This window comes from Apodemus sylvaticus, chromosome 7 (assembly GCF_947179515.1).
Source record: "Apodemus sylvaticus chromosome 7, mApoSyl1.1, whole genome shotgun sequence".
Taxonomy (NCBI): Eukaryota; Metazoa; Chordata; class Mammalia; order Rodentia; family Muridae; genus Apodemus; species Apodemus sylvaticus.
The window spans coordinates 84,799,562-84,823,738 of NC_067478.1; the positions used below are offsets into that span (position 1 = coordinate 84,799,562).

Below are 24,177 nucleotides of genomic sequence, written 5' to 3' on the forward strand. Positions count from 1 at the left end.
ATCTAAGAACTGGGACCAATGTTCCATGAGGGTCTTTTTTTTTTTTTTTTTTTGGTTTTTCGAGACAGGGTTTCTCTGTGTAGTCTGGCTGTCCTGGAACTCACTCTGTAGACATGACTAGCCTTAAACTCAGAAATCTGCCTGCCTCTGCCTCCCAAGTGCTGGGATTAAAGTGTGTGCCACCACTGCCCGGCTAACACATTCTTAACAGTATATGTCAGAAACACTCTTGTCACTTAGGTTTCTGCAACTGGTCATGTGTTTACAGCTGGTATTAACTACCTCTCTCTACTACCCATTCCTCTATTTCCTCCATCCTCAGCAAACACCTCAGCAGGTCTTGACTTTTTCTGGAGGAGTGACCCATACCTTCGTTCCTGAATAGTCTGTGTCCTTTGTCACCCTGCCTAGGTTAGGTTATTGTAGTTTCCCATTGACTTTAATCACAGGATGATATGGTAGCACCAAGAGATGTCCTAATAGATTTCCTGCACTCCAGACATAACCTTTCTTACTTCCATTGTGGAGATGCAATTCAATTTCCTGAGGGTAATCTGTATCTGCCGCACCTCCTAACAGTGTTATTCCTTCCTTAGCCTGTAGGTTTGCGGGCATTAGAAGCCAGAAGTGGCCAGGAGGAAATCCGAGCTTCCAACTCTTGCAGGAGTGCTCCCCACACTGGAACCAAAACTTCTAGGCCAGCAGAACTTAAGGTTGTGGAAACAGGAAGCAAAAAATCTAGTTGGTCACTAGGGCGGATGGATAGTGAATGGGTCTATTTCCTTTTTCACCCCTTGACTCCTGGGCCCATGGTTCCAAGCTATGGGAGAAACCACACCATATATTGGAAGCTGATTAAAAGCACATACCACACTTTCTGGACAATCCTGCCCTATTCTTCCAGGCTGCTGCTATCTAATTGGTGCTGGAATCATGTCTTCAAAAGGCTATTCCAGCCTGGCAGTGGTGGCACACGCCTGTAATCCCAGCACTCTGGGAAGCAGAGGCAGGCAGATTTCTGAGTTCAAGGCCAGCCTAGTCTACAGAGTGAGTTCCAGGACAGCTAAGGCTACCCAGAGAAACCCTGTCTTGAAAAAAACAAATCCAAAAAACAAAACAAAAAAACCAAAACAAAACAAAAAGGCTATTCCATATTTCTTTTGGCCAGCTGCTTCAGGATGATGAGGAACATGGGAGGACCAGTGGATCCCATGATCATGAGCCCACTGTCACACTTCTCTAGCTATGAAGCAAGTCATAGCATTGTCAGAAGCAATACTGTGTGGAATATCATGATGGTGGATAAAACATTCTGTAAATCCATGGATGGTGGTTGTGGCAGCATTATGTGCAGGAAAGGTAAATCTATAACCAAAATAAATACTCCAGTAAGGACAACATGTTGTCCTGTTCATAGCAAAAGTGGTCCAATGTAGTCAGCCTGCCCCTAGATCACTGGCTAGTCACCCCAGGGAATAGTGCCATATCTGGGTCTCAGTGATGGTCTCTGCCGTTGGCAGGTGTGGTACTCAGCAACAGCTGTAGCTTCTCACCAGGTCAGCTGGTGAAAATCCAGTGGGAATCCATGTGGTTGAGTCCATGCACATTGTTCATCTCCGCCACCATGGCCACTTTGTTCATGAGTCCATTGGCCAATGGCAGGAACGGGTTGGGAATGGGGCTGACTGTCCACAGAATGGTTCATCCTCTCTACCTGACTATTGAACTCCTCTCCTCAAGTCAACATTTACATGGGACACAGGTAGCTTTACATCCTTTGCCTATTTGGAGAGATCTATCTTATTTCTTTCTTCCTTCTTCCCCAGATGTCTCTTTTTTTTTTTTTTTTTTTTTTTTTTTTTTTGGTGGTTTTTGGTGGTTTTTGGGTTTTTTGGTTTGGGTTTTTTTTTGTTTTTTGTTTTTTGGATTTGGTTTTTTCGAGACAGGGTTTCTCTGTGTAGCCCTGGCTGTCCTGGAACTCACTCTGTAGACCAGGCTGGCCTCGAACTCAGAAATCTGCCTGCCCCTGCCTCCCAGAGTGCTGGGATTACAGGCGTGTGCCACCATCGCCTAGCTCCCAGATGTCTTTCTCACCAATTTTCCAATCATGTTTTCCAAGTCCCTGACCATACATCTGATCCACTAGTTACAGACCATGAGTCAGTAAACAGTCACACATCTGACCATTTATCCTTCCAAATAAAATGTATGACTGTATGGACTACCTACTATGAAGATTTCCCTTCACCAGGATTTTTCAGGGTTGTTCCAGAAAAGGGTTGTAATGCTGCAGTTGTCCACTCCTTGGTGGACATAGTGTGCAGAACCATCACTAAACCAGGTCCTAGTCTTCTCTTTCATGGTCAGTTGATCGCAGGGCACACCCCACCAGGCTATAACTATATGCCTGACAGCAGATGGCATTGTGACAGGATTAGAAGCCATAGGCATTTGGGCAACTTCTTCACATAACTTGCCTGTGCCTTTAGGACCTGCTTGGGCCCAATCACATATATATCATTTCCATTTGATAATAAATTGCTGCTGTGCACACCCTGCTTTATGACTTGGTAGGTCAGCTTGTGATGGACAGCTCAGAGCCCACAGTAACTTGATTACCTCACTGTCAAACATTCAGTTTCTACTAAGGCCCAATAGCAGGTGAAGACTTGTCTCTCGAATGGTGAATAATTGTCTGTAGATGATGGCAGAACCTTGCTCCAGAATCTCAAAGGTCTCTTCTGTGATTCACTAGGGACCTGCCAAAGGCTCCAAACAGCATCTGCCACTGACAAACTGTCAGGTAGGTCTGCTGATACAGTCTAAGTGGTAGAGCAACCTGCACAGCAGCCTGAACTTGTTGAGTCTCCTGTACCAGGCCCCTTCAAAGCTAGCAGATTTCTGAGTCACTTGGCATATGGGCCAAAGGAAAACACCCAAGTGAGGAATGTATTGTCTCCAGAGTCCAAATAGACTCACTAAACACTGTGCTTCTTTCTTGGTGATGTGAGGGATGCGAGGGGCCAGGTGCACCAACTTAGAATTACAATGTTCATCTTAGAAGTCATGTACTGGTGGGGGGTGGGGGGACAGGTGGTAGTGTGTCAGGTAGAGGGGCATATACACAGAGGCAGGAGGTGGGAGGAGGGGAGGGGGGCTTTTGGGAGGGGGGAAATTGGGAAAGGTTTTACCATTGGCAATGTAAATGAAGAAGATATTCAATAAAAAATAAATAAATAATAATTAAAAAAAAAAAAAAGAAGTCATGTACTGCATGTCCTATACCACTGGGTACCTAGGAATTTCACTGAGGTAGAAGGCCCTTGGATTTTGGTTGGTTTTATTTCCCATCCTCTGATGCACATATGCTACCAACAAAATGGTTGCTACCTCCGGCTCACTTGGTCCATGTGAATCAATGTGATATTTCGTGGAAGAGACAGTCGAGTTTCCTTCAGACCAAGTTATGACACAGGACTGCAGAGTTAATATATGCTTGAGATAAAACCGTAAAGGTTTACTGCTGGCCTTGCCAACCAAAAGCAGATTGCTGACAGTGCTTCTTTTCTTATGGCCTGGTATTGAGAAAAAGGCATTTTCTAGATCAATAGCTGCATATCATATACCAGTGGATGTGTTAATCTGCCCAAGTAAGGGTACCACATCTGGTACAAACAGTTGCAATCTGAATCACTACCTGATTGAATTTTCAATAGTCAACTGTCATTCTCCACCACCATTCTGTCTTCTGCACTGCCCACATAGGAGAGTTAAAAGGAGACGTCTTTCAAGTCCTTGATAGTGGCACTAATTTCTGCAATTCCTCCAGAGATGCAATGTTTTTGACTCACGATTTTCTTTGGCAGAGGCAACTCTAAAGGCTTCCATTTAGCCTTTCTAGCCATATTAGCCTTCACTCCACAGGTCAGGGAACCAATGTGAGAATTCTGCCAACTTCTAAGTATATCCATCCCAATTATACATTTTTGGACTGGGAAAATAACCATAAAATGAGTTTGGAGACCAACTGGACCTACTGTGAGTCAAACTAAGGCCAATACTCCATTAATCACCTGACCTCCATAAGCCCCTGCTTTAACTGAAGGGCTGTAATACTTCTTGGGAATTTCTGGGAATCAACATTAACTCAGAACCAGTACTCAATGGATCCCAGAAAATCTGATGGTTTTCTTGCCTCCAGTGTAAAAGGCTATAGGTCCCTGTGGGGAAGGAAGGACTGAAGAAGTCCTAACAGTAGAACTTTTATCAAGGTATTTTATCAAGGTTCCCCTTCCTTGGGGGAACCTGGCTATCTCTTCATTCTGGGTCTACACATTGACTCAAGTCTGGAAATTGGTTCATGGGCTGAGATTCCCTTTTGCCACTACCCAATGTAGTCTTTCTTTCATTTGTTTGAGAATTTTTCTCCTTATATAGACCAAATTTTTAAAAAATATCTATTTCATGCCCAGAAATACCATGACTGATTAGATAATACCAAAGGACCACTTTGCATAATAGCATAAATAGCTATGGCCTGAAACCAAACAGTATGGTACGTGCCTATCAGTCCTGGCACTCAGGAGGCAGAGGCAGGTGGATCTCTGCGAGTTCGAGGCCAGTCTGGTCTATGGCTAGAGTTCCAGGACAGCCAATGATATGCAGGGAAAAAGTCTTGAAAACTTAAGGGAAAAAGTCACTTTGCCTGTGCTGACCACTATGGGTTAGGCCACTATGACATTACTTTGTCTATGTTGTCTATTACAAGAACTATACTTACATTGGCAATTCAGTGCTACCACCTGGCTCCAGACATCTCTAGGGCCAATTAAACCCTTTGCATTAATTCATCTGATTCATCCAACTGAGCAGCAGTGTCTCCAACACTAAAGCCTGGCGCAAAGAAAAGGGCAACAACGCAGCTCTTTAAATGTACTGGTGCCCCTCTCACCATGTCTTAGGGTTTGACTGCTGTGAACAGACACCGTGACCAAGGCAAGTCTTATAAAGGACAGCATTTAATTGGACTGGCTTACATGTTCAGAGATTCAATCCATCATCATCAAGGTGGGAGCTGGTTAATTTTATTACAAAACATATTCTTCTCCTTTGTCAATTTTTCCAGAGATATTTGGAGCAACCAACCAGCATCATTGTTTTTCTTATTTTTTCCCACAAATTGTCAATTTTTGTTTTTTGTTTTTTTTGGTTTTGTTTTTGTTTTTCGAGACAGGGTTTCTCTGTATAGCCTTGGCTGTCCTGGAACTCACTCTGTAGACGAGGCTGACCTCAAACTCACAGAGATCCATCTGCCTCTGCCTCCTAAATGCTGAGACTAAAGGTGTGCACAACCACCTGGAAAAATGTTTTTATTTTTAGTGTGTGTGCTCATGCACGCGTGCGCACAAGAGTGCAAGTACCTACGAGACCAGAGGTGTTGAATTCCCCTGAAGCCAGAGTGATGGGAAAGTGGTGAGTCAGCCAAGGCAGGCGCTGGGAATCAAATTCTAGTCTTCAGGAAGAACGGTCATTGTTCTTAACAACTGAGCCCCAGTAAAAAAAAAAAATTTAAAGACACCAGACCAGGAGTAGTGGTTTATGCCTGCAATGCTGGTACTTGGAGGCTAAGGCAGGTAGATTGCTAAAAGTTCTGGTTTTAGCCAGAGTGAGACTCTTAACTCAAAAAAAGGCTTGGTGAGCCACACACAAAGTCCTGACTGAGGGTTGCAGCACCACCTAAAACTGGTGGGCCACACCTATAATCTTAGCCTTCTTGAGGTGGAGGCAGGAGAATCAGAAGGTTCAGGGCCACTATCTGGGTAGTGAGTTGGAGGCCTGCTAAGATATAAGACTCTGCCTAGAAATAAGTAGATAGATAGTAAGAGCAATGTGTAGAGTTTAAGGCTTATCAGGGCTCCAGATACCGAGCGTGCATTCAAAAGCCCTATCTCCCCTGGACTGATCTGACTGTCCAGTTTGACATTTCTGCACCCACGGCTGGGTCCTCAGAAGCCCTTGCCAGAGTTTTCTCTCCAGAGACACCCATGGGTGTGACTGCCTCCTGAGCATAGGTCTGTGACGGGCTCTCTTGTCCCACATGCACTAAAGTGGTCTCCTTCATCTTTCCTTGCCTTCCTTGCTGGCTATCCGCCCTGACGTAGCTCCTACCTCCTCATTCTGAGCCTGCCTTGGATAAGGCTTTAGTATCCGGAAAAGGAGGCCTCTTTCTAAGACTGGGAAAGGAATGGAATGCAGTACTGTGCCAAGTATAGAATCTGGTTCTTAGTGGGAGCTAAAAAAAAAAAATAGTAGCTGTCTGGGTCTGGAGAGATGTTTCAGTGGTTAAGAGCACTGGCTGTTCTTCCAGAGGTCCTGAGTTCAATTCCCAGAAACCACAGGTGGCTCACAACTATCTGTAATGATATCTGGCGCCCTCTACTGGCCTGCAGGCATACATTCAGGCAGAACACTGTATACATAACTCTTTAAAATAAATAAATAAGCCGGGCGGTGGTGGTGCACACCTGTAATCCCAGCACTCTGGGAGGCAGAGGCAGGCGGATTTCTGAGTTTGAGGTCAGCCTGGTCTACAGAGTGAGTTCCAGGATAGCCAGGGCTATATAGAGAAACCCTGTCTCGAAAAAACCAAATCCAAAATAAATAAATAAATAAATAAATAGATAAATAAATAAATAAATCTTAAAAAAAAAAAAAGAAAAGGAATAGTAGCTGTCTTACTGTTCACTGTGACTTCTGCCTCTTCCAGGATACTGATGGACTAGTCATAGCTGGATGACTCCTACTGATAACTGGGACCTGCACGTTGCGCAGCAACTTTTTATTTTTGTCTTTGACACCTCTCTTGCCCTTTTGAGTGAATAACCTGCCCTGAATAGAGCTATGTTTTTTGCATAAGTTTTCTTAACATTTCTTTAGCCTGTTTCCTCAATATGTAAAATGAGGATAATGAGATAAAGTGGGGATTTGATTTGAGAAGTAAATACGATCACGGAAAGGGCGGTGTCTGGTGCGGTAACGAACGAGAGGGATGTCTAATCTGATCAGACACCATCCTAGGTGCTTCTGGGTTTCATGCAGCTCAGTGGCTCAAAGAGCGGGTATCTTCTACATCCCGGTTGGTTCGTGTGTGTGTGTGTGTGTGTGTGTGTGTGGTGTGTGTATGTGTGTGTGTGTGCGTGTACATATATATGCATTTATTTAATGTGTGTGAGAGCAAGCAAGTGCATGAGTGTGCACACATGCCGTACCACGATGCGCATGTGCAAGCTAGAGGACAGTTCTGGGGTGGAAGCTCTCCTTCCACAGTATGTTTTCAGGGACTGAACTCTGGTCTTCAGCTTTGGCAGCAAGCACCTTTATCCACTGAGCCATCTCAGCAAGTCAGTTGGCCAATTATTTCAATTATTTGAGAACAGGGTATCATGTGTCCCTGACCGGCCTCAAACTTAGTATCTGAGGATGACCTTGATCTCCTCATCTTGGTGCCAAGCCTCCAGAGTCTAGGATTATAGGTGAATGCCGCAAGACAGTTTTCATTGTTTTTGTTTGTTTGTTTGTTTTGTTTTGTTTTGTTTGAGACAGGGTTTCTCTGTATATAGCCCTGGCTGTCCTGGAACTCACTGTGGAGACCAGGCTGGCCTTGAACTCAGAAATCTGCCTGCCTCTGCCTCCCAAGTGCTGGGATTAAAGGCGAGCGCCACCACCACCACCTGGCTTTGTTGTTTTGTTTTTAAGATACAATCTTCTTTGTAGCCCACGCAGTTCTCTGACCTGCAGTGTCAGGATACTCATGGCCACACCCTCACAGACATCATTTACACACACAATAATGATAAAGTTTTTTTTTGTTGTTGGTTTTTTTTGTTGTTGTTGTTTTTTTTGGTTTTGGTTTTTTTTTGTTTTTTTTGTTTTTTTGAGACAGGGTTTCTCTGTGTAGTCCTGGCTGTCCTGGAACTCACTCTGTAGACCAGGCTGGCCTCGAACTCAGAAATCCGCCTGCCTCTGCCTCCCAAGTGCTGGGATTACCGGCGTGCGCCACCACGCCCGGCTTAATGATAAAGTTTTAAAAAGTGAAAGATGATCTGGAGAGACAGCTCAGCAGTTAAGAACAGTGGCTGATTTCCTAGAGAACCCGGGTTCAAGTCCCAGTACCCAGAAAGCTCACAACCCTCTGTAACCCCATTCTAGGGAAATTTGGCCATTAACAGTATTGCATAGACATGATGCACAGATATTCATTCAAGACAAAACATATAAAACTTTAAAAAATAGCTGTGCCATGCTGGTGCATGCCTTCAATCCCAGCACTCCAGAGGAAAGGCAGGCAGATCTCTGTGAATTGAGGTCAGCCTGGTCTACAAAGTGAATTCCAGGATAGCCAAGGCTACACAGAGAACCCCTGACTGGAAAAACTAAAATAAACAAAATAAATTTTCAAAAAAGGCAAATAAAATCTACATTCTGGTTCAAATTTTATAATGAAATAAACTTATTATTTCTTTTTTGTTTGCTTGTTTTTTTTCTGAGACAGGGTTTCTCTGTATAGCCCTGGCTGTCCTGGAACTCACTATGTAGACCAGGCTGGCCTGGAACTCAGAAATGGGCCTGCCTCTGCCTCCCAAGTGCTGGGATTAAAGGTGTGAGCCACCACCACCCGGATATTTCATTTTTAATTATGTGTGTGGGAATATGCACGTACAGGTGCCAGTTGGGTGCTGGAGTTATAGGCAGTGTATGGCCAGCATGTAACTTGGGTGTTGGGAACAGAACATGGGTTCTCTTGAAGAGCAACAAATGCTATTAACCCCTGAGCCATCCCTTCAGCCTTTAAACAAATTCTTAAATGTCAGTATTGGGAATGTAGATGAGAAAAATAAGGTAGTTAACAGGACAAAAAGCATCTCTTCCTGTCCATTTGAATGTCATCTTTAAGTCGACTTTCATGCAGGTGTCTAACCATCTCAGACTCTCAAGTCCAGTTGCTCATTGCAGTATTTTTCATTGATTTTTCTCCCCTGCCTTTCTTTTTTAGTTAACCCATCTAGGCAATTACAATGAGATTTGACTTGAGTTCCTCTTATTCAGACATGGTCTCATGTAGCTCAGGCTGGCCTTGGACTCCCGATATTGTTCATAATCACCTTCACCCCCTGGCCCTCGTGCCCACACCTTCCGAGTGCTGTTACACTTGGGTTACAGGGATGAAGTGCCATTGCTAGCTCTATAATAAGCTTTTAAAGGTTACATGTGTGGTAGGTTATTCTGTCAGGAAGATTCATCTCAGAGGAGTGAAGTGTCTACTCTGGGGTGAGGGGGGGTACCCCTGAGGACGGGGAGATCCTCCATCCCCCAGGGGGTCCCTTTCGGTGCTCCTGGCAACCAGGGAGGACACCACCAAAGAATAAATGATGTTCATGTCCAAGTCGCCAGAGCCTACCGTGGGGTCTGCTAGGTGATGATAGGACCTCGCTGCTGGCTGTGAAGAGTCACTTCTGTAGCAAGCAGATGCCGTATATTCCTGGGAGACACACAGAGAGGAGGAATTAGCTCTGGCTGCAGGAGCTGGAGGTTTCTCAGAGGAGTAAATGCTAGCTCTGAGTGTTTTCCTGGTCTGGAAAAGTTAATTCATTTCCATAAGGACCCTAACCTAGGCCTGCTCAGCCGGATCAGCTTCTGTTCCAAGAAAGCCCAGGTATAGGGAAGTGAAGAGCAGAGGTGGGATTAGAAAACATGGGTTACAGATGTGCATGAGCCTCTGTCCAGATGTAAATGTAATTCTTGGGGGCTGCCAGGCATCCCTTGGCCGCTCCATTCCACTTCCAGCTCTCAAGTAAATGACACAGAGACCTGGGATTTTTATTAACAAGCTGCTGGTACGATGGTGGACGGGTTACCCTAACCCTCTAAGCCACAAGTTCATTTACCGTCAACCTGAGTCTTACCTGGGTCACTCTGCTCACGTGTGTCCTCCTGGCTGCTCTCTCATGGTGGCCTCATGGCGAATCCTCATGGTCCCTCCACATGGTCTCTGCACACCGCACACCTTCTTCTCTTCTTCCTCTCCCTCCTCCGCCCCCCACCCCCCTGTTTGGGGCTCTTCACTAGACTCAGACATCCTGCCTCCCCTGTCCTCTCCCGCCCAGACATAGCTGATCAGCTCCTTTTTTTTTTTTTTTTTTTTTTTTTGGTTTTTCGAGACAGGGTTTCTCTGTGTAGCCCTGGCTGTCCTGGAACTCACTCTGTAGACCAGGCTGGCCTCGAACTCAGAAATCCACCTGCCTCTGCTTCTCAAGTGCTGGGATTAAAGGCATGCGCCACCACTGCCCAGCTAGCTTTTTTTTTTTTAATTAAAGATGTATTTATTCTGTGTAAGTGTACTGTAGTTCTCTCCAGACACTCCAGAGGGAGTCAGATCTCATTACGGATGGTTGTGAGCCACCATGGGGTTGCTGGGATTTGAACTTGGAAGAGCAGTCAGTGCTCTCAACCGCTGAGCCATCATGTCTCCAGCCCCCATCAGCTCTTTATTAATCAATCAGAGATGATAGAAAACAAATTTTAGAGGGCTGGAGAGATGGTTCAGCGATGAACAGCACTGACTGCTCTTCCAAAGGTCCTGAGTTCAAATCTTAGCAACCACATGGTAGCTCACAACCATCAGTAATGAGATCTGATGCCCTCTTCTGGTGTATCTGAAGACAGCTACAGTGTACTTACATATAATAAATAAATCTTAAAATAAAAAAAGAAAGAAAACAATTTTTAGTGGGCTGGAGAGATGACTCAGTGGTTAAGAGCACCGACTGCTCTTCCAGCTCTTCCAGAGGTCCTGAGTTCAATTCCCAGCAACCACATGGTGGTTCGAAACCATCTGTAATGGGATCCGATGCCCTCTTCTGGTGTGTCTGAAGACAGCTACAGTGTACTCATGTAAGTAAAATAAATAAATAAATCTTTTTTTTTTTTAGAGAGAGAGAGAGAACAATTTTTACATAACTTGAGACCAGAGATGCTTGACCATGCCATACTCCAACTGCAACTAGATGTCTGGGCATAGAAATCTAGAGGTCAGCATCTGAATGCACAGTGCACAAAACCATTCCCCAACACCAGATAAAGTGATTTCCCCACTGTAAATCGAAAATGCATTGAATGCCTCTAACAGAGAACTTCCTCATTTACCTTAGAGCATGGGTTGTCTGTCTCATGACAGACTGTCTAACTGGAGCAGTGGCTATGCTACTGCCCAGTATCAAAAGAAAACAAGCTTGCAGCGGGAGAACTGGCTCAGTGGTTAGAGTATGACTGACTGCTCTTCCATAGGACATGGGTTTGATTCCTAGCACCCACTTGTATGGTTCACTGTTTAGTTGAAGTCCTCTGCTTGACCCCTCCCCCCACATGGTTCAACAAATTCCATTTCTTCTCTCTCCCTGCAACCTCACCCACTCAGAAAACCTCCAAGCAGAAAAAACAACGAAAAGGTCCAGTCTGGCATTCCTGACAAGTGCCAAGTCCCTCTGAACACCTCCTACCCTACTCCCCACCCCCATCTATAATCGGATCCCACACCATAATCTGCCTGCAACTTCTTCTGGTTTCAACTCCTGAAACTGGTGAACTTGTCAAGGAGTCCATTTCCAAATAAACCTGCCCTTTTACTTTTAATTTGGCTGAATTGGCTTAATTCTTCGGGGGAGAAAAAGCTATCAGTCTGTAACTAGTTCCAGTTCGAGAACTGATGCCCTCTTGTGGCCGCCAAGAGCACTACGCTTTCATAGCACACATACACAGAAAAATTAGAAATTTTTCTGAGCACCGTGGCTTACATTTAGAACTCCAGCACTCAAAGACTGAAGCGGGAGGATCATTGTGAGATAAGAGGCTAGCCCAGGTGCAAAATCTTGGTAAAGGGGGAGGGAGAGAGACAGAGACAACGGGGAAGGGAGAGACCAGAGAGAACGAGAACACACTCATGCTGGACAAATGGTTCAGTGTAAGCTGGGCGGTGGTGGCGCACGCCTTTAATCCCAGCACTTGGGAGGCAGAGGCAGGCGGATTTCTGAGTTCGAGGCCAGTCTGGTCTACAAAGTGAGTTCCAGGACAGCCAGGGCTACACAGAGAAACCCTGTGTGGGGGGAAAAAGTTTCAGTGGTGAGGAGCACTTGCTGACGCGAAAGATCCAAGTTCAGTTCTCAGAACCGAAAGGTATCCCAGCATTTGAGAGCCTACGAACACCACAAAGTCACACCTCACACAAGAGAATCATTAGGAAAGGTACAATAAGACGACCGCCTCTCCTCAGGAAAGAAGCCGCAAAGAGCATAAAGAGAAGGAGGCAGGCTTTATATAAGGTTTGCGGGTGCTTTCCAGGATAGTTTCTGATTGGTGGGATTTTATGGTCTGATCTTGGGCAAGCTCCTGGATTGGTGGGATTCTGTGACCTTTTGAGGGGCAAGCTCAGTGATTGGTGGGATTCGGTGGTCTGATTTTTGGGGCAAACTCAGGGATTGGTAGGATTTTGTGGCCTAATCTACATATTTTTTCCTGTCGGCTAGGGCTTGGCTACCGGCATCTTGAGGTGCTGGAAACCTGGCCCCTCAAGGGGACTTAATCATGGAGAAGCTGGCTTCTGTGTCACACGAGGCAGGTTCTGGTGGGAAGTGAGCATTCGGTAGAGGAGACTGGCAGGAAAATACTATCAAATAAGCTAAACTGCAGAGACTTTGGGAGCAGACTAGCTTTGGAACAAAGGAGGACCCACTGGTCTGACCTGGGTGGCACATAACATATTCTGGTAATGGCGGTAGGGCAAGATTTACCGTGTTTTCAGAATTAGATTTCCCAGCCAATGCTGGGAGAAGTGATTTACGGAGAATATTCCTGTGCGGAGCACCTTTGAAGATTAAGAATATTACAGGTGTTAAGAGCACTGACTGCTCTTCCAGAGGTCCTGAGTTCAAATCCCAGCAACCACATGGTGGCTCACACCATCTGTTATGGGATCTGATGCCCTCTTCTGATGTCTCTGAAGACAACTACAGTGTACTCATATAAATACAAATAAATAAATCTTTAAAAAAAAAAAAAGAATATTACAGGCACTTAGACCAAGTGCTTGCTCCCCTGCAGGTCTGGGGAAGCTGGAGGGGCTGACTACCTGCTTAACACACCTCTGCAGCGTTCCTCAGAGGTCTTCTTCAGAATACATTCTTTCCCATGTGTAAAATGCCAGTAATCCCACCCCACGAAGCGTCGATGTGAAGATTCAGTGAGGTCATTAACACAAAGTCTCGGGGACACAGTGTGCGTCCTGAAATTACCAGTGAATTGGGTCTTTGTCAACGCCTAAAAGAATGCGCTTCTGAGGTCCTAACTGGCGTGGGCTCGGTCTCGCTCTTTCCCAGGCTATCGGGTTTTCTGCGGGTGCGTGGGAGGTGGAAGGGGCGGGGCAGGGAGTGAATAGTCCGCGCAGCCGCAGAACAGAACGGATTGCAGTAGCCGCCTACTGCCTCTAGGGGGAACCGGGAGCTCCCAGGTCGCCCCGCCCCGTCCGGTCCGGAAGGGTCAGGGGTCAGTGGGTGGTGACGAGCCGCTGCTGGTGGCGGTGTTCGCGGGTCCCGGGTCTATGGCGCCACCGCAGCGATGCCCTCTGTGTCGGCAAACTTTCTTCTGTGGTCGCGGGCACGTCTACAGCCACAAGCACCAGCGGCAGTTGAAGGGGGCTCTGGAGCGGTTTCTACCGCAGGTGCGGACCCGGGGCTGGGGAGGCCAGGAGTGTGGGCTGTGGTTTCAGGGTCCTAGCTGGCTTCTGTCCTGTAGGTGGAGGCTGCTCGCAGGGCTGTCCGCGCCGCCCAGGTGGAGCGCTATGTCCCCGAGCACGATCGGTGCTGTTGGTGCCCGTGCTGTGGCTGCGAAGTGCGAAAACACCTGAGCCATGGAAACCTGACAGTGCTACACGGGGGTCTGCTGGAACATCTGGCCAGGTGACAACTAGGGAACACCCACCGCCCCCGAACACACACACACTTGTGGGATGGGAAGTTGGAATTGGGGAGAAGGAAGGTCGTCGACTTTGTGACTTAATTGAGTTATGGAATTACCTGACCAACCGTGGAGCTTAATGGGTCTTAGCCCTACCATGGTCCCAGTGATGTAGGTGATCTTTCTAGAAAAGCCAGCCTGCCCTCCACTCACCACCACCACCACCACCACCACCACACACTTTATTGGAAGAAAGGAGTCCCAAATAGAGGTCTTGAAGAGGTTGGTAATAAATAATAGTCTTCTCTCTGCCTTGTCCACAGAAGCAAGCCAGTGGCCAATCTGCATTACTTACCTAGTGCTGGCTCTGGTACTCAGTACTGTTTTACTGTCTTAATGACTAGCTACGATTACTCTTCCTCTCCATTCTCAGCCCAGAGCACAAAAAAGCCACCAACAAATTCTGGTGGGAGAACAAGGCCAATGCCCAGATGAAAGAGAAGTTTCTGATCTCCCCCCAGGATTATGCGCGGTAAGTCACCTGCTATAAAAGACCATGTAGCTATCTGGGTCTTTGTCAGGCACAAGAGCTTCTTTAAATTGGGAAGTTCTGAGGGAGTGCAATGGCTCACATCTGTGATCCCAGGACTGGGGAGGCTGAGAGTGGATCCTTGAGAGGCCAAAGCAAGCTACAGAACCTTATATTGAAACAAGAACTAATTGGGTAAAATCAAAGTCAAGCATGTTGGTAACCATTTATAGTTCCAGTACTCAGCTGAATCAGGTCAAGGTCCAGCCCAGCCCACACTGTATGTTTCAAATCACCAAAAATAAGTAAATGCATTGCCAAGTCCAGCAGGGATTTCATTATAATCTACTTATATCCAGTATTTTCATGACTTTTTTTTAAAGATTTATTTATTTATTATATGTATATGACTACACTGTAGCTGTCTTCAGACACTAGAAGAGGGTGTCAGATCTCATTACAGATGGTTGTGAGCTACCATGTGGTTACTGGGAATTGAACACAGGACCTCTGGAAGGCAGTACTCTTAACAGCTGAGCCATCTCTCCAGCCCCTTATGACACTTTTTAAACACAGAACACTAAAGATGTGATGGCTGGGTATAGTGCCTTAGGCCTGTAGTCCCAATTGTTTAGAAGGCTGAGACAAGAGGATTGCTAGTTTCAGAGGTCAAAAGAGGGCGTCTGAACCCCCAGAACTGGAGTCACAGAAGTAAGGCACAGGCCTGTGAACTGTCATATGGATGCTTAAGTGTAGGTCTTTAAAGATCAGCCAGTGCTCTTGACCTCTGAGCCATCTCTCCAGGCTCCTTCATAGGATTTTTGACTAGTGAATGAAGATATATAAAAACTTACTATTGGTGGTAATGAATTACTGCTTGTTTTTTGTTTGGTTTGTTTTGTTTGAGGTAGCATATCTCTGTGTAGTCCTGGCTTTCTATATAGATCAGGCTGGCCTTGAACTCACAGAGATCTGCCTGCCTCTGCCTCCTGAGTGCTGAGACTAAAGTCATGTGTCACATTTGACTCCCACTTCTAAGTAAGAAAAAAAAGCCAAGGTGTAAAGGAACATCAAAAGCCCTGAACCTCTGAGCCATCCATCTTTCCAGCCTTTATTTTTAATAATTGGGTCATTTGCATGTGAATTCGGGTGTCCTCGGAGACCAGAGGTGATAGCTTCCTGGAGCTGGAGTTACAGGCAGCTGTGGACAGCTGCACATATGTGTTGGGAACTGAACTTGGGTTGTTTGCAAGAGCAGTATGTGCTCTTAATTTCTGAGCCTTCTCTCTAAGCAAATAGTGATATTTTTTTCGAAGTGGTATTTTGTGTGTGTGTGTGTGTGTGTTTATGTGTGTGCCCATATCTGTGTTACTGTGTTGAGTATGTGCATCTGTGTGCTACTGCACAAGATGGCCAGAAGCACCAAATCCCTCTGGGGTTGGAGTTATAGCTTGTGTCAGCTATCCAACATGAATGCCGAAAACTGAACTTGAGTTCACTGGAAGAGTGGGTTGTGGTTTTTTTTGTTTTTTTTTTAAATGAATGATTTTATGTGTATTGGTTTTTTATCAGCATGTGTGGTGTGTGTGTGTGTGTGCCATTTGTGTATTTGATGCCCTCTAAAACTAGAAGGCATTAGATGCCCAGGAACTAAATTAGAGTCTCCATGAGACACCGTGTGGCTACTGAGAATCAATCCTGAGTTCTCTAGCATAGCAGCCAGTGCTCATAACCACTGAGATCTCTCTCTAGCCCTACTTTTTAAGATTTATAGTGTAAAACAAATACAAAGGGGCTGGAGAGATGGCTCAGCAGGTAAGAGCACTGACTGCTCTTCCAAAGGTCATGAGTTCAAATCCCAGTACCCACATGGTGGCTCACAACCATCCATAAAGAGATCTGATGCCCTCTTCTGGTGCCTCAAGACAACTACAGTGTACTTACATATAATAAATAAATCTTTAAAAAAAAAAACAACAACAACAAAAAAAAAAACCAGCCAGGCAGTGGTGGCTCATGCCTGTAATCCCAGCAGAGGCAAGTGGATTTCTGAGTTCGAGGCCAGCCTGGTCTACAGAGTGAGTTCCAGGACAGCCAGAGCTAGAGTTTTCACTGTAGCAGAAGGAATAGACACATAAGGAATGAATGGAGGGATTTAGATAGGAAGAGAGAGAGCCTATAATTTCTTTAGGTATAAAGGTTAAGTGGACAAGAGTAGTATTGGTAAGCCAGGCATGGTGGTACATACCCTTGATCCTAGCACTTGGGAGGCAGAGGCATGCAGATCTCTGTGAGTTGTAAATTGGAGGCTAGCCTGGTCTACAAAGTGAGTTCCAGGACAGAAAGGGCTTTGTTACACAGAGAAACCTGTCTCAAAAAGCCAAAAAAAAAAAAAAAAAAGACAAAAAACAAAAGTGACATTGGTAACAGGGTAAGTGTTGGCGCTTCACCAGCAGTGTAATATTCCTGTCAGAAACTGTTAATGTGAGCCTGGCATGGTGGCACAGCCTTTAATTGATCTCTATGAGTTCCAGGACAGCCTGGTCTACAGGGGCTAGAGCTGAGCTCTGTGATTAAGAGAACTTGCTACTCTTGCAGAAGACTTGAGTTCAGTTTCCACTACACACAATTGTGCAGCTCACAGTTACCCATAACTCCAGCTCTAAGTGGTCAACACCCTCTTCTGGTCTCCAAGGAACCAGAAATGCATGTGGTAGACAGACTTGTATGCAGGCAAGATAACCATTAAAAACTCTTAAAGAAAATAAATGAAGAATAGCGGAGCTGTATGACAGTGTTCTGTGTCCCCAGGTGAGAGGCAAGGTGTTCAGTTTCATTTCTGTGAGTTAAAAATTCTCAAAATTTTCTGAGATGACATGTGATTCACTCCTGTATTCTCAGCACTCAGTGTCTGAGGTGGGCATTCTCTGCTGGCTTAATATACAATCAGACTGTTTCTTTTAACCCCCCTCAAAACTATCACTGAAGTGTTCTTTACAGCTGGTAGGGTAGGAGTTCTAAGTGGCTTTATTTCTTTTCTGTATCTTTATAATTCCTATATTTTTAGGTTTAAGAAGTCTATGGTGAAGGGCTTGGATTCCTATGAGGAAAAGGAGGATGAGGTGATTAAAGAGGTAGGAGGAAAGGCCTCTGAAAGACCGTGCCCCATAACCTTGAGCCCTTCTAAGCATTCTCTCCCCCACAGATGGCAGCTCAGATCCGTGAGGTAGAACAGAGTCGGCAGGAAGTGCTCCGCTCTGTCTTAGAGGTTGGTTTCCCTCGGAGGACCCAGAGCAGTATCCAAATCCAGTGATGCCTGGCTTCCCCCATCCAGCATTTCAAGTCAGCTCTTCTCAGAGAACTAACGGTTCATACTACCATGTCCACTGGGGCAGGCCCAGAGATGTGGGCAGGGCTGGGAGGTGGCAAAATGGGCAGTACCTTCCATAAGATACTGGAGTCTGGAGTGTGGGGCATGGCCCAGGCAGGCTCTTAAGCACTTTAGACACATTTATTTTTCCTGAATCAAACTCAGCCTCAGGCAGAGTCAGATCCAGAAGAGGGTTCTTCGGCACCTGAAAACTGGAAAGCAACCAATGGGTAAGTCCTTGGGGTGTTGTGGAGTTGGATGCTGGGGAGTGGGAACTGACCTGATCTTTGCCATCCTCAGTGCTCAAGGACCTCATCTGCCAGCCTGGCTCCCCTGTCTTTCAGCCATGTAGCCTCCGGCTCACAGCAGGTACCACACTTGGCCTTGCAACCTGTTGCAGAGCTTGATTGGATGGAAACAGGACAGCGCCTAACATTCATTGGCCATCAGGTATAAGAACAGACCAACCAGATGAGGTCACTAAGCTCTCATGTCCCACAACAGACCTATTTTGGCTTTCCTGCTTATTCTAGCCATCTCTATCTTCTCTGTTATCTTCCCTTACTGTGCCCTTCCCTCGCTATCAGTGTCTCAACCTGCTCGAAATAGGGTGTCCACACTCGGGTATCCACGCAAGCATCTGAAACTAGCCACCCTGCCCTTAAATGCTAGTACCTGCCCAATTTTACCCAGTCTATTTTGAGAGTCAGTCTTTAGTTATTGGTGAATTCTTTAGAAGTGCTGAAGAAGCATTGTCCAAATTTGTGTTCCCCATCCCCTAAAGTCTGCTGTCAATTGCTTTTGAGTATTTTATCTTGTGGCTTTCTTATCTCTACCCCATTTTTACCACAGGATACACCTGGAGTTGGTAACATTCACTCAGGTAAGTTTCTGTTGTTTGGACAGTCTCACTATGTAGCCATGGCTGTTTATGCCTCCTGAGTGCTGGAATTGAAGAATGTATTACCATGCCAACTATTTTAACCCTTTGTTTACACTGGCCTTGAGTTCTTGGAACAAATTAAGTCCTAGAACTAGACAGTTTGCCTGGGGTCTTGTTTTGTTTTCCCTTTTGGTTTTCGGAGACAGATTTTCTCTGTAATCTTGGCCATCATGAGACTCATTCTGTAGACCATGCTGGCCTAGATCTCAGTGATCTGCCTGCCTCTGCCTGGAATTAAAAGCGTGCCCCATCACCACCCAGCTGTTGCTTTCTTTAACTTCTTTATCTATTCAAGAATTTGTATCCAGAATAGATCTAAACTTGCAACAGGTGAGGAAATGGTTCTGTAAGAGTACTTGCTGTGTAGGCATGAAGACCCACCTTCCAATCCCCCAAACCCAGGCATGACTTTAGCCCCAGTACTATGGGATGGAGACAGGTGCAGGCCAGCAACCCTAACTGAAACTAAGTTTATTTCAGCTAGACTCCAGTACAGCAAGACAAACACAAAACTTTAACTCCAGCACTTGGGACTAAGTCAGGGAGGTCATCATTCGAAGCTGGGTCGAGGGACACAGTCAAACCATTTATCAATTTGAGAATTTTACAACAGAAGGTGACTAAAATAATAACTCCCATGTACCAACTGCTTGGCAGTTCTGCAAGGTGGAGGTTACTATAATGCTGCGGAGTATAATATGCCACCTTGAAAGTATATATACACTTACAAATATCCCTTCTAAAGGAAGCTATACTGCAAGCATTTCTTTTCCAAGACTGAATTTCTCTATATAGATAGTCCTGGCTGTCTCTTGAAACTCAGTCTGTAGACCAGATTGGCCTTGAACTCAGAAACCTGCCTGCCTCTGTCTACCAAGTGCTGGGATTAAAGGTGTGCACACCCCCCCCCCCTTACTCCAAGTATTTTAATGGAGTACAATGATGCTTGCATCATTAATTCAGGGTTTTCATCGAAGCTAGTTATATTGTCAGCATTTTCCTTTAAAAGCATTAGAGATAGCCGGGTGGTGGTGGCGCACACCTGTAATCCCAGCACTCTGGGAGGCAGAGGCAGAGGCAGGTAGATTTTTGAGTTCAAGGCCAGCCTGGTCTACAGAGTGAGTTCCAGGACAGCCAGGACTCTACAGAGAAACCATCTCAGGAAAAACCAAATCCAAAAACCAAACCAAACCAAAAAAAAAAAAAAAAAAAAAAAAAAAAAGCATTAGAGATAGAGGCAGGTGAAATCCTTGAATTTGACGATCAGTGCCCAGCACCCATTTGGCAGCTCAGTCATCAACTCCAGTTCAAGGGAATCCACTGTCCTCTTGTGACCTCCACAGGAGCACAGCTAGCTGGAAGTGATATGATCTGTATTGTGGAGCTTAAAGGGCTTTGCTTTGTTGTAGGTGCCACCCCTCCCTGGATGAGGGAGGAGCAGCACAGCCCCGGAAGCCTCCCAATTGGACCCTCCTATGAAGAATTCCTCAAAGAAAGTAAGCAAGCTGCCTCCGCAGCACCTTCAATTTCAGGTCTTCGTAAGTCTTCACAATTGAAATTGTTTTTCGAGACAAGTCCTAGCTGTCCTGGAACTTACTCTGTAGACCAGGCTAACCTCGAACTCAGAAAATCTGCCTGCCAAATGCTGGGATTAAAGGCGTGCACCACCACAGCCCAGCCACAATAGAATTTCTTGAGCTAGCTGCAATGCAGTAGCACACGTGTCAGTAGCCCTAGCTACTTAGCTAAACAAAAGTACTTAAGTTATAAAATCAGCCAGGTCATCGTATTTCCTATTTGCAGAGGAGAAACAAAAACTGAAGAAACTCCCTCCAGATAGAGTTGGTGCCAACTTTGATCATAGTTCCAACACCAGTGCAGGTTGGCTGCCCTCTTTTGGCAGAGTCTGGAATAATGGACGCCGCTGGCAGTCCAGGTATGGATAAATGTCCAGACTTTAACTGGCAACCCCTCTAAAGATTTACCATTTATCTTGCTAAGTCTTTATTTCCTTTCAGGCATCAATTCAAAACTGAAGCTGCAGCAAGAAGCAAGCGGCCACATAAAGGGAAGAGCTAAAGGCTCCAAGGCTGAGTTTCTTCTGATCTCACAGTCAACAAACCCATTCCAGCTGTTATTCCTAAGACCAAATCCTCTCCACCTGGGAAACAGAGAGATGCACCCATTCATTTGATTCAATAAAGTTTTATTTTCCCAAATGTACAGCTGATTGAATCTGGAAAGAAAAAAAAAACAAAGCGAAGTCATAACCGGAACATCTCATAGGGGCCATGTACTTCCTCAGCACTAAGAAGCCTTGGTTCCCACCTGCTCATGCATCTTCACCAGCAGCTGGCGCATCTCCACCCTTTGTGTTTCTGGTGTAAATTACTTGGGCTCTGTGCTTGGAAACCAGCTTGATAAGTCCTATGGAGAAAGGGCACAGTATTTGAATGTTGTTGTTTACATGAATGTATGTACACATGTGCATCAGGTATCTGAGAAGGAAATCTGATGCTCTGGAACTGGTTATTAGAGATGGTTTGGAGCCATCTTCCCAGCTCCAAAGATGTCTTCTCCAAACAGAATTCCTTAACCATTCTTTTTGTTTTAGTTTTTGGATTTGGTATCTTTGAGACAGGGTTTCTCTGTGTAGCCCTGGCTGTCCTGGGCTGCACTCTGTAGACCAGGCTGACCTCGAACTCAGAAATCCACCAGCCTTTGCATCCCATAGTGCTGGGACTAAAGGCGTGCACCTTCCTTAACAATCCTTAGGAGATTAGGTCATATTCTGTATTCCAAACTGGTCTGGGATTTGGTGCTGATCCTTTAAAGAGGATTAAATATACTAGGTTCACAAGCATGCACCCTTAAACCCAACACTTTGGAGACAAGACTCTGATGATGTGGTCTACAGAGAAACGGTCTCAGGAGAACCAACAAGTGAACCATCAATGTAGCTACTTTTAGGAATTACTATAAATTCAGTGTGTGTGGGTGTAGGGAGAGTCAATTATCAGAAGTCAGTTTTTCTCTTCCACCCTGTTGAGCCAGTATCTCTAATGCTGCTGTCAACAGTGTACAGCTGGTCTGAAAGCTCCTGGGTAAGTCTCCTACCTTGCCATGGAAAGGTTATGATTATAAGAATAACTGCATGAAACTCTGAAGGACATGAACTTTGCTTTTTTAGATCCTTAGTACAGATCTGATAAGCCTCCATGTTATCGGGACCACAGTTTATACTTGTGTCCCGACTAAAACCACAACACCTAAACCCCATCTGTGTAGACCTTGCTGTATATAGTCGGTGTCTGTACTTTTTTTTTTTTTTTTTTTTGGTCTTTTGAGTCAGGGTTTCTCTGTGTAGTCCTGGCTCTGGCTGTCCTGGAACGCGCTCTGTAGACCAGGCTGGCCTCGAACTCAGAAATCCGCCTGCCTCTGTCTCCCAAGTGCTGGGATTACAGGCGTGCGCCACCACTGCCCGGCCCAGTGTCTGTATTTAAAAAAAAACTATAAAACACCAGAGGCAAGAGGATAATTTGTCCAGACAACATAGTGAAATGGTATTCCAAAATAACAAGGCATGGTGGTAACTTGCCTTTAATCCCAATCAACTAAGAAGCTCCCCCCCAAGATAGGGGGAGGGGGCGCCGGTAACCAGGAAACCAAGGCCAACTCTAAGAACACTAAAAAAAAGCAGTGGAGGGAGGTGGCAGTGAGCAGGCAGTAGGCCTGAGTTGGAGGCCAGACAGGTCTACAAAGGGAGTTCACCTCTAAGGCGGCTACATAGAAAGAGGGTTCTATCACACAAAAAAAGCAGTTATTTTTTTTTCTCTAATTGCATGATATATATTCACTTGAAAGATCCTTGTGCTTCACTGAACTGCAAAGGAATCTATGACACTAAAGTGATTAAAAACTGAGTTTTTCACATCTGAAGACTTTAGAAGGGGCTGGAGAGATGGCTCAGTGGTTAGGAGCACTAACTGCTCTTCCTAAAGTCCTGAATTCAAATCCCAGCAACCACATGGTGGCTCACAACCATCTGAAATGAGGTCTGATGCCCTCTTCTGGTATGTCTAAAGACAGCTACAATGTACTTAGATATGATAAATAAATCTTAAAGAGAGAGAGACAGACTTTGGAAGTGAGCCTGTCCTTCAAAAGTTTTCCCCATAATGCCTCTACCAACAAGACAACCCACTGGTAAAAACACGGCACACATCATTTACCTTTACTAAGTAGCTCCTGAAGGGCTGCCCTGGCCAAGGAACCTCGAATCTTCAGTCTCTCAGAGACCACAGCTGGAGTAATAAGCTTATAGTTGGGAACTTCCTTACAGAGCTTGTCATATGTAGCTTTGTCAAACAGGACGAGATTGTTCAGCTTGTCCCGAACTTTGCCTTTGGACCACTTCTGCTCATCAAAACAAATGAGAGACCCAGTCAGAATCATCCCTTTCCTCCCAAATACCAAGTATCCAAGAAACCCGTCTCTATCACCTCAGGTAATCTAAAGACTTTACGGCTTTATTGCATAGACTCTAAACTTTGGAGTCGCTATCAGACTCCTGAAGACGAGGTATTTACGATTCATAACAGGAGCAAAACAAGCTATGAAGTAGTAGCAACAAAAATAATTTCACAGTTGGTGGTGGTCACAAGTGGAACTGTATTAAACAAGCCGCAGCATTAGGGAGGTTGAATGCCACTGCTTTAAAGGGATATATGCCGCCATATTCTTTTAAGATGACAAAAATGAGTAGGAAGAAAAGCGTCAACAGTATGACTTTAGAATTCAGTATCTAGGGGGAAAAAATACAGCAGAGTTCACGAAAGGTCCCACAGAATCGCACTATAATCATATCTCGTACCTTCTTTTTGGCCTTGCCACCAGATTTATTTACTGGGTCTTTGTCTTTTTTGGCCGACTTTCCGGCATCCTTCTTCTTCTTGTCGTCTTTGGGCGGCTAGGGGAAGAAAGCAGGAGTGCGGGCTTGTCACACGGTGGTCGCATGCGCCCGGATCGCAGTCCTTCACCCACCCACGGCAGCCGCGCCGCCGGAGCACATGGCCACGGCAGCCCGGAAAGGCAGGCCCGCGGGTCACGAATCGCTCCGTGTAGGGTCGCCTCCACCTTCCCCCAGAACCGCTCAGCCCTCTAAACCCCACTGCTCAGCATTCGCGGGCCTTACCATGGCGAAACTCAGAGAGTAGTGTGGACCACTGCAGCCTCCCTAAGATGTCGGAAAAAAAGGAAGGCGGGTGGGCCAACAATCCCAGAAACCTCTGCCTCGAGAGAGTACTTCCGGAGCAAGGGGTGGGACCAGGA

At 45.6% G+C, this 24,177-nt stretch overlaps 2 protein-coding genes across 5 annotated transcripts; one reads left to right on the plus strand and one right to left on the minus strand.

Annotated features, from left to right (window-relative positions):
• The first annotated feature begins 13,578 nt into the window (after nucleotides 1-13,578).
• On the plus strand, nucleotides 13,579-21,104 carry Cenatac (centrosomal AT-AC splicing factor). 3 transcript variants are annotated; one of them, XM_052188535.1, is made up of 11 exons: nucleotides 13,579-13,768; nucleotides 13,843-14,006; nucleotides 14,438-14,536; nucleotides 17,601-17,667; nucleotides 17,739-17,801; nucleotides 18,069-18,133; nucleotides 18,227-18,353; nucleotides 18,756-18,786; nucleotides 20,256-20,342; nucleotides 20,650-20,782; nucleotides 20,865-21,104. In XM_052188535.1, the coding sequence occupies exons 1-11, from the start codon at nucleotides 13,649-13,651 to the stop codon at nucleotides 20,923-20,925; spliced, it is 1,017 nt and encodes a 338-aa protein (XP_052044495.1). In that variant the 5' UTR covers nucleotides 13,579-13,648; the 3' UTR covers nucleotides 20,926-21,104. The 3 variants fall into 3 exon arrangements, with proteins under 3 accessions (XP_052044495.1, XP_052044496.1, XP_052044493.1); XM_052188536.1 differs by having other exon boundaries at nucleotides 18,248-18,353; XM_052188533.1 differs by lacking the exon at nucleotides 20,650-20,782.
• Rps25 (ribosomal protein S25) lies at nucleotides 21,036-24,158 on the minus strand. Of its 2 annotated transcripts, XM_052188539.1 has the most exons (5): nucleotides 24,041-24,158; nucleotides 23,720-23,815; nucleotides 23,079-23,262; nucleotides 21,175-21,273; nucleotides 21,036-21,082 (listed from the first exon to the last, which is right to left on the minus strand). In XM_052188539.1, exons 1-4 carry the CDS (start codon nucleotides 24,041-24,043, stop codon nucleotides 21,179-21,181), a joined length of 378 nt encoding a protein of 125 aa, XP_052044499.1. In that variant the 5' UTR covers nucleotides 24,044-24,158; the 3' UTR covers nucleotides 21,036-21,082; nucleotides 21,175-21,178. The 2 variants fall into 2 exon arrangements, with proteins under 2 accessions (XP_052044499.1, XP_052044498.1); XM_052188538.1 differs by having other exon boundaries at nucleotides 21,036-21,273.
• Between the last annotated feature and the right edge of the window lie 19 nt (nucleotides 24,159-24,177).

Bases quoted from the DNA above. Each gene is read 5' to 3' on its own strand.
- Cenatac (XM_052188535.1), top strand. From the start codon at position 13,649: ATGGCGCCACCGCAGCGATGCCCTCTGTGTCGGCAAACTTTCTTCTGT. The intron at 14,537-17,600 runs GTAAGTCACCTG...CTATATTTTTAG, and splicing joins TCCCCCCAGGATTATGCGCG to GTTTAAGAAGTCTATGGTGA. The intron at 17,668-17,738 runs GTAGGAGGAAAG...TCTCCCCCACAG, and splicing joins AGGATGAGGTGATTAAAGAG to ATGGCAGCTCAGATCCGTGA.
- Rps25 (XM_052188539.1), bottom strand. The intron at 23,263-23,719 runs GTACGAGATATG...TTTGATGAGCAG, and splicing joins GTGGCAAGGCCAAAAAGAAG to AAGTGGTCCAAAGGCAAAGT. The intron at 21,274-23,078 runs GTAAATGATGTG...CTTTCTCCATAG, and splicing joins TCAGGAGCTACTTAGTAAAG to GACTTATCAAGCTGGTTTCC.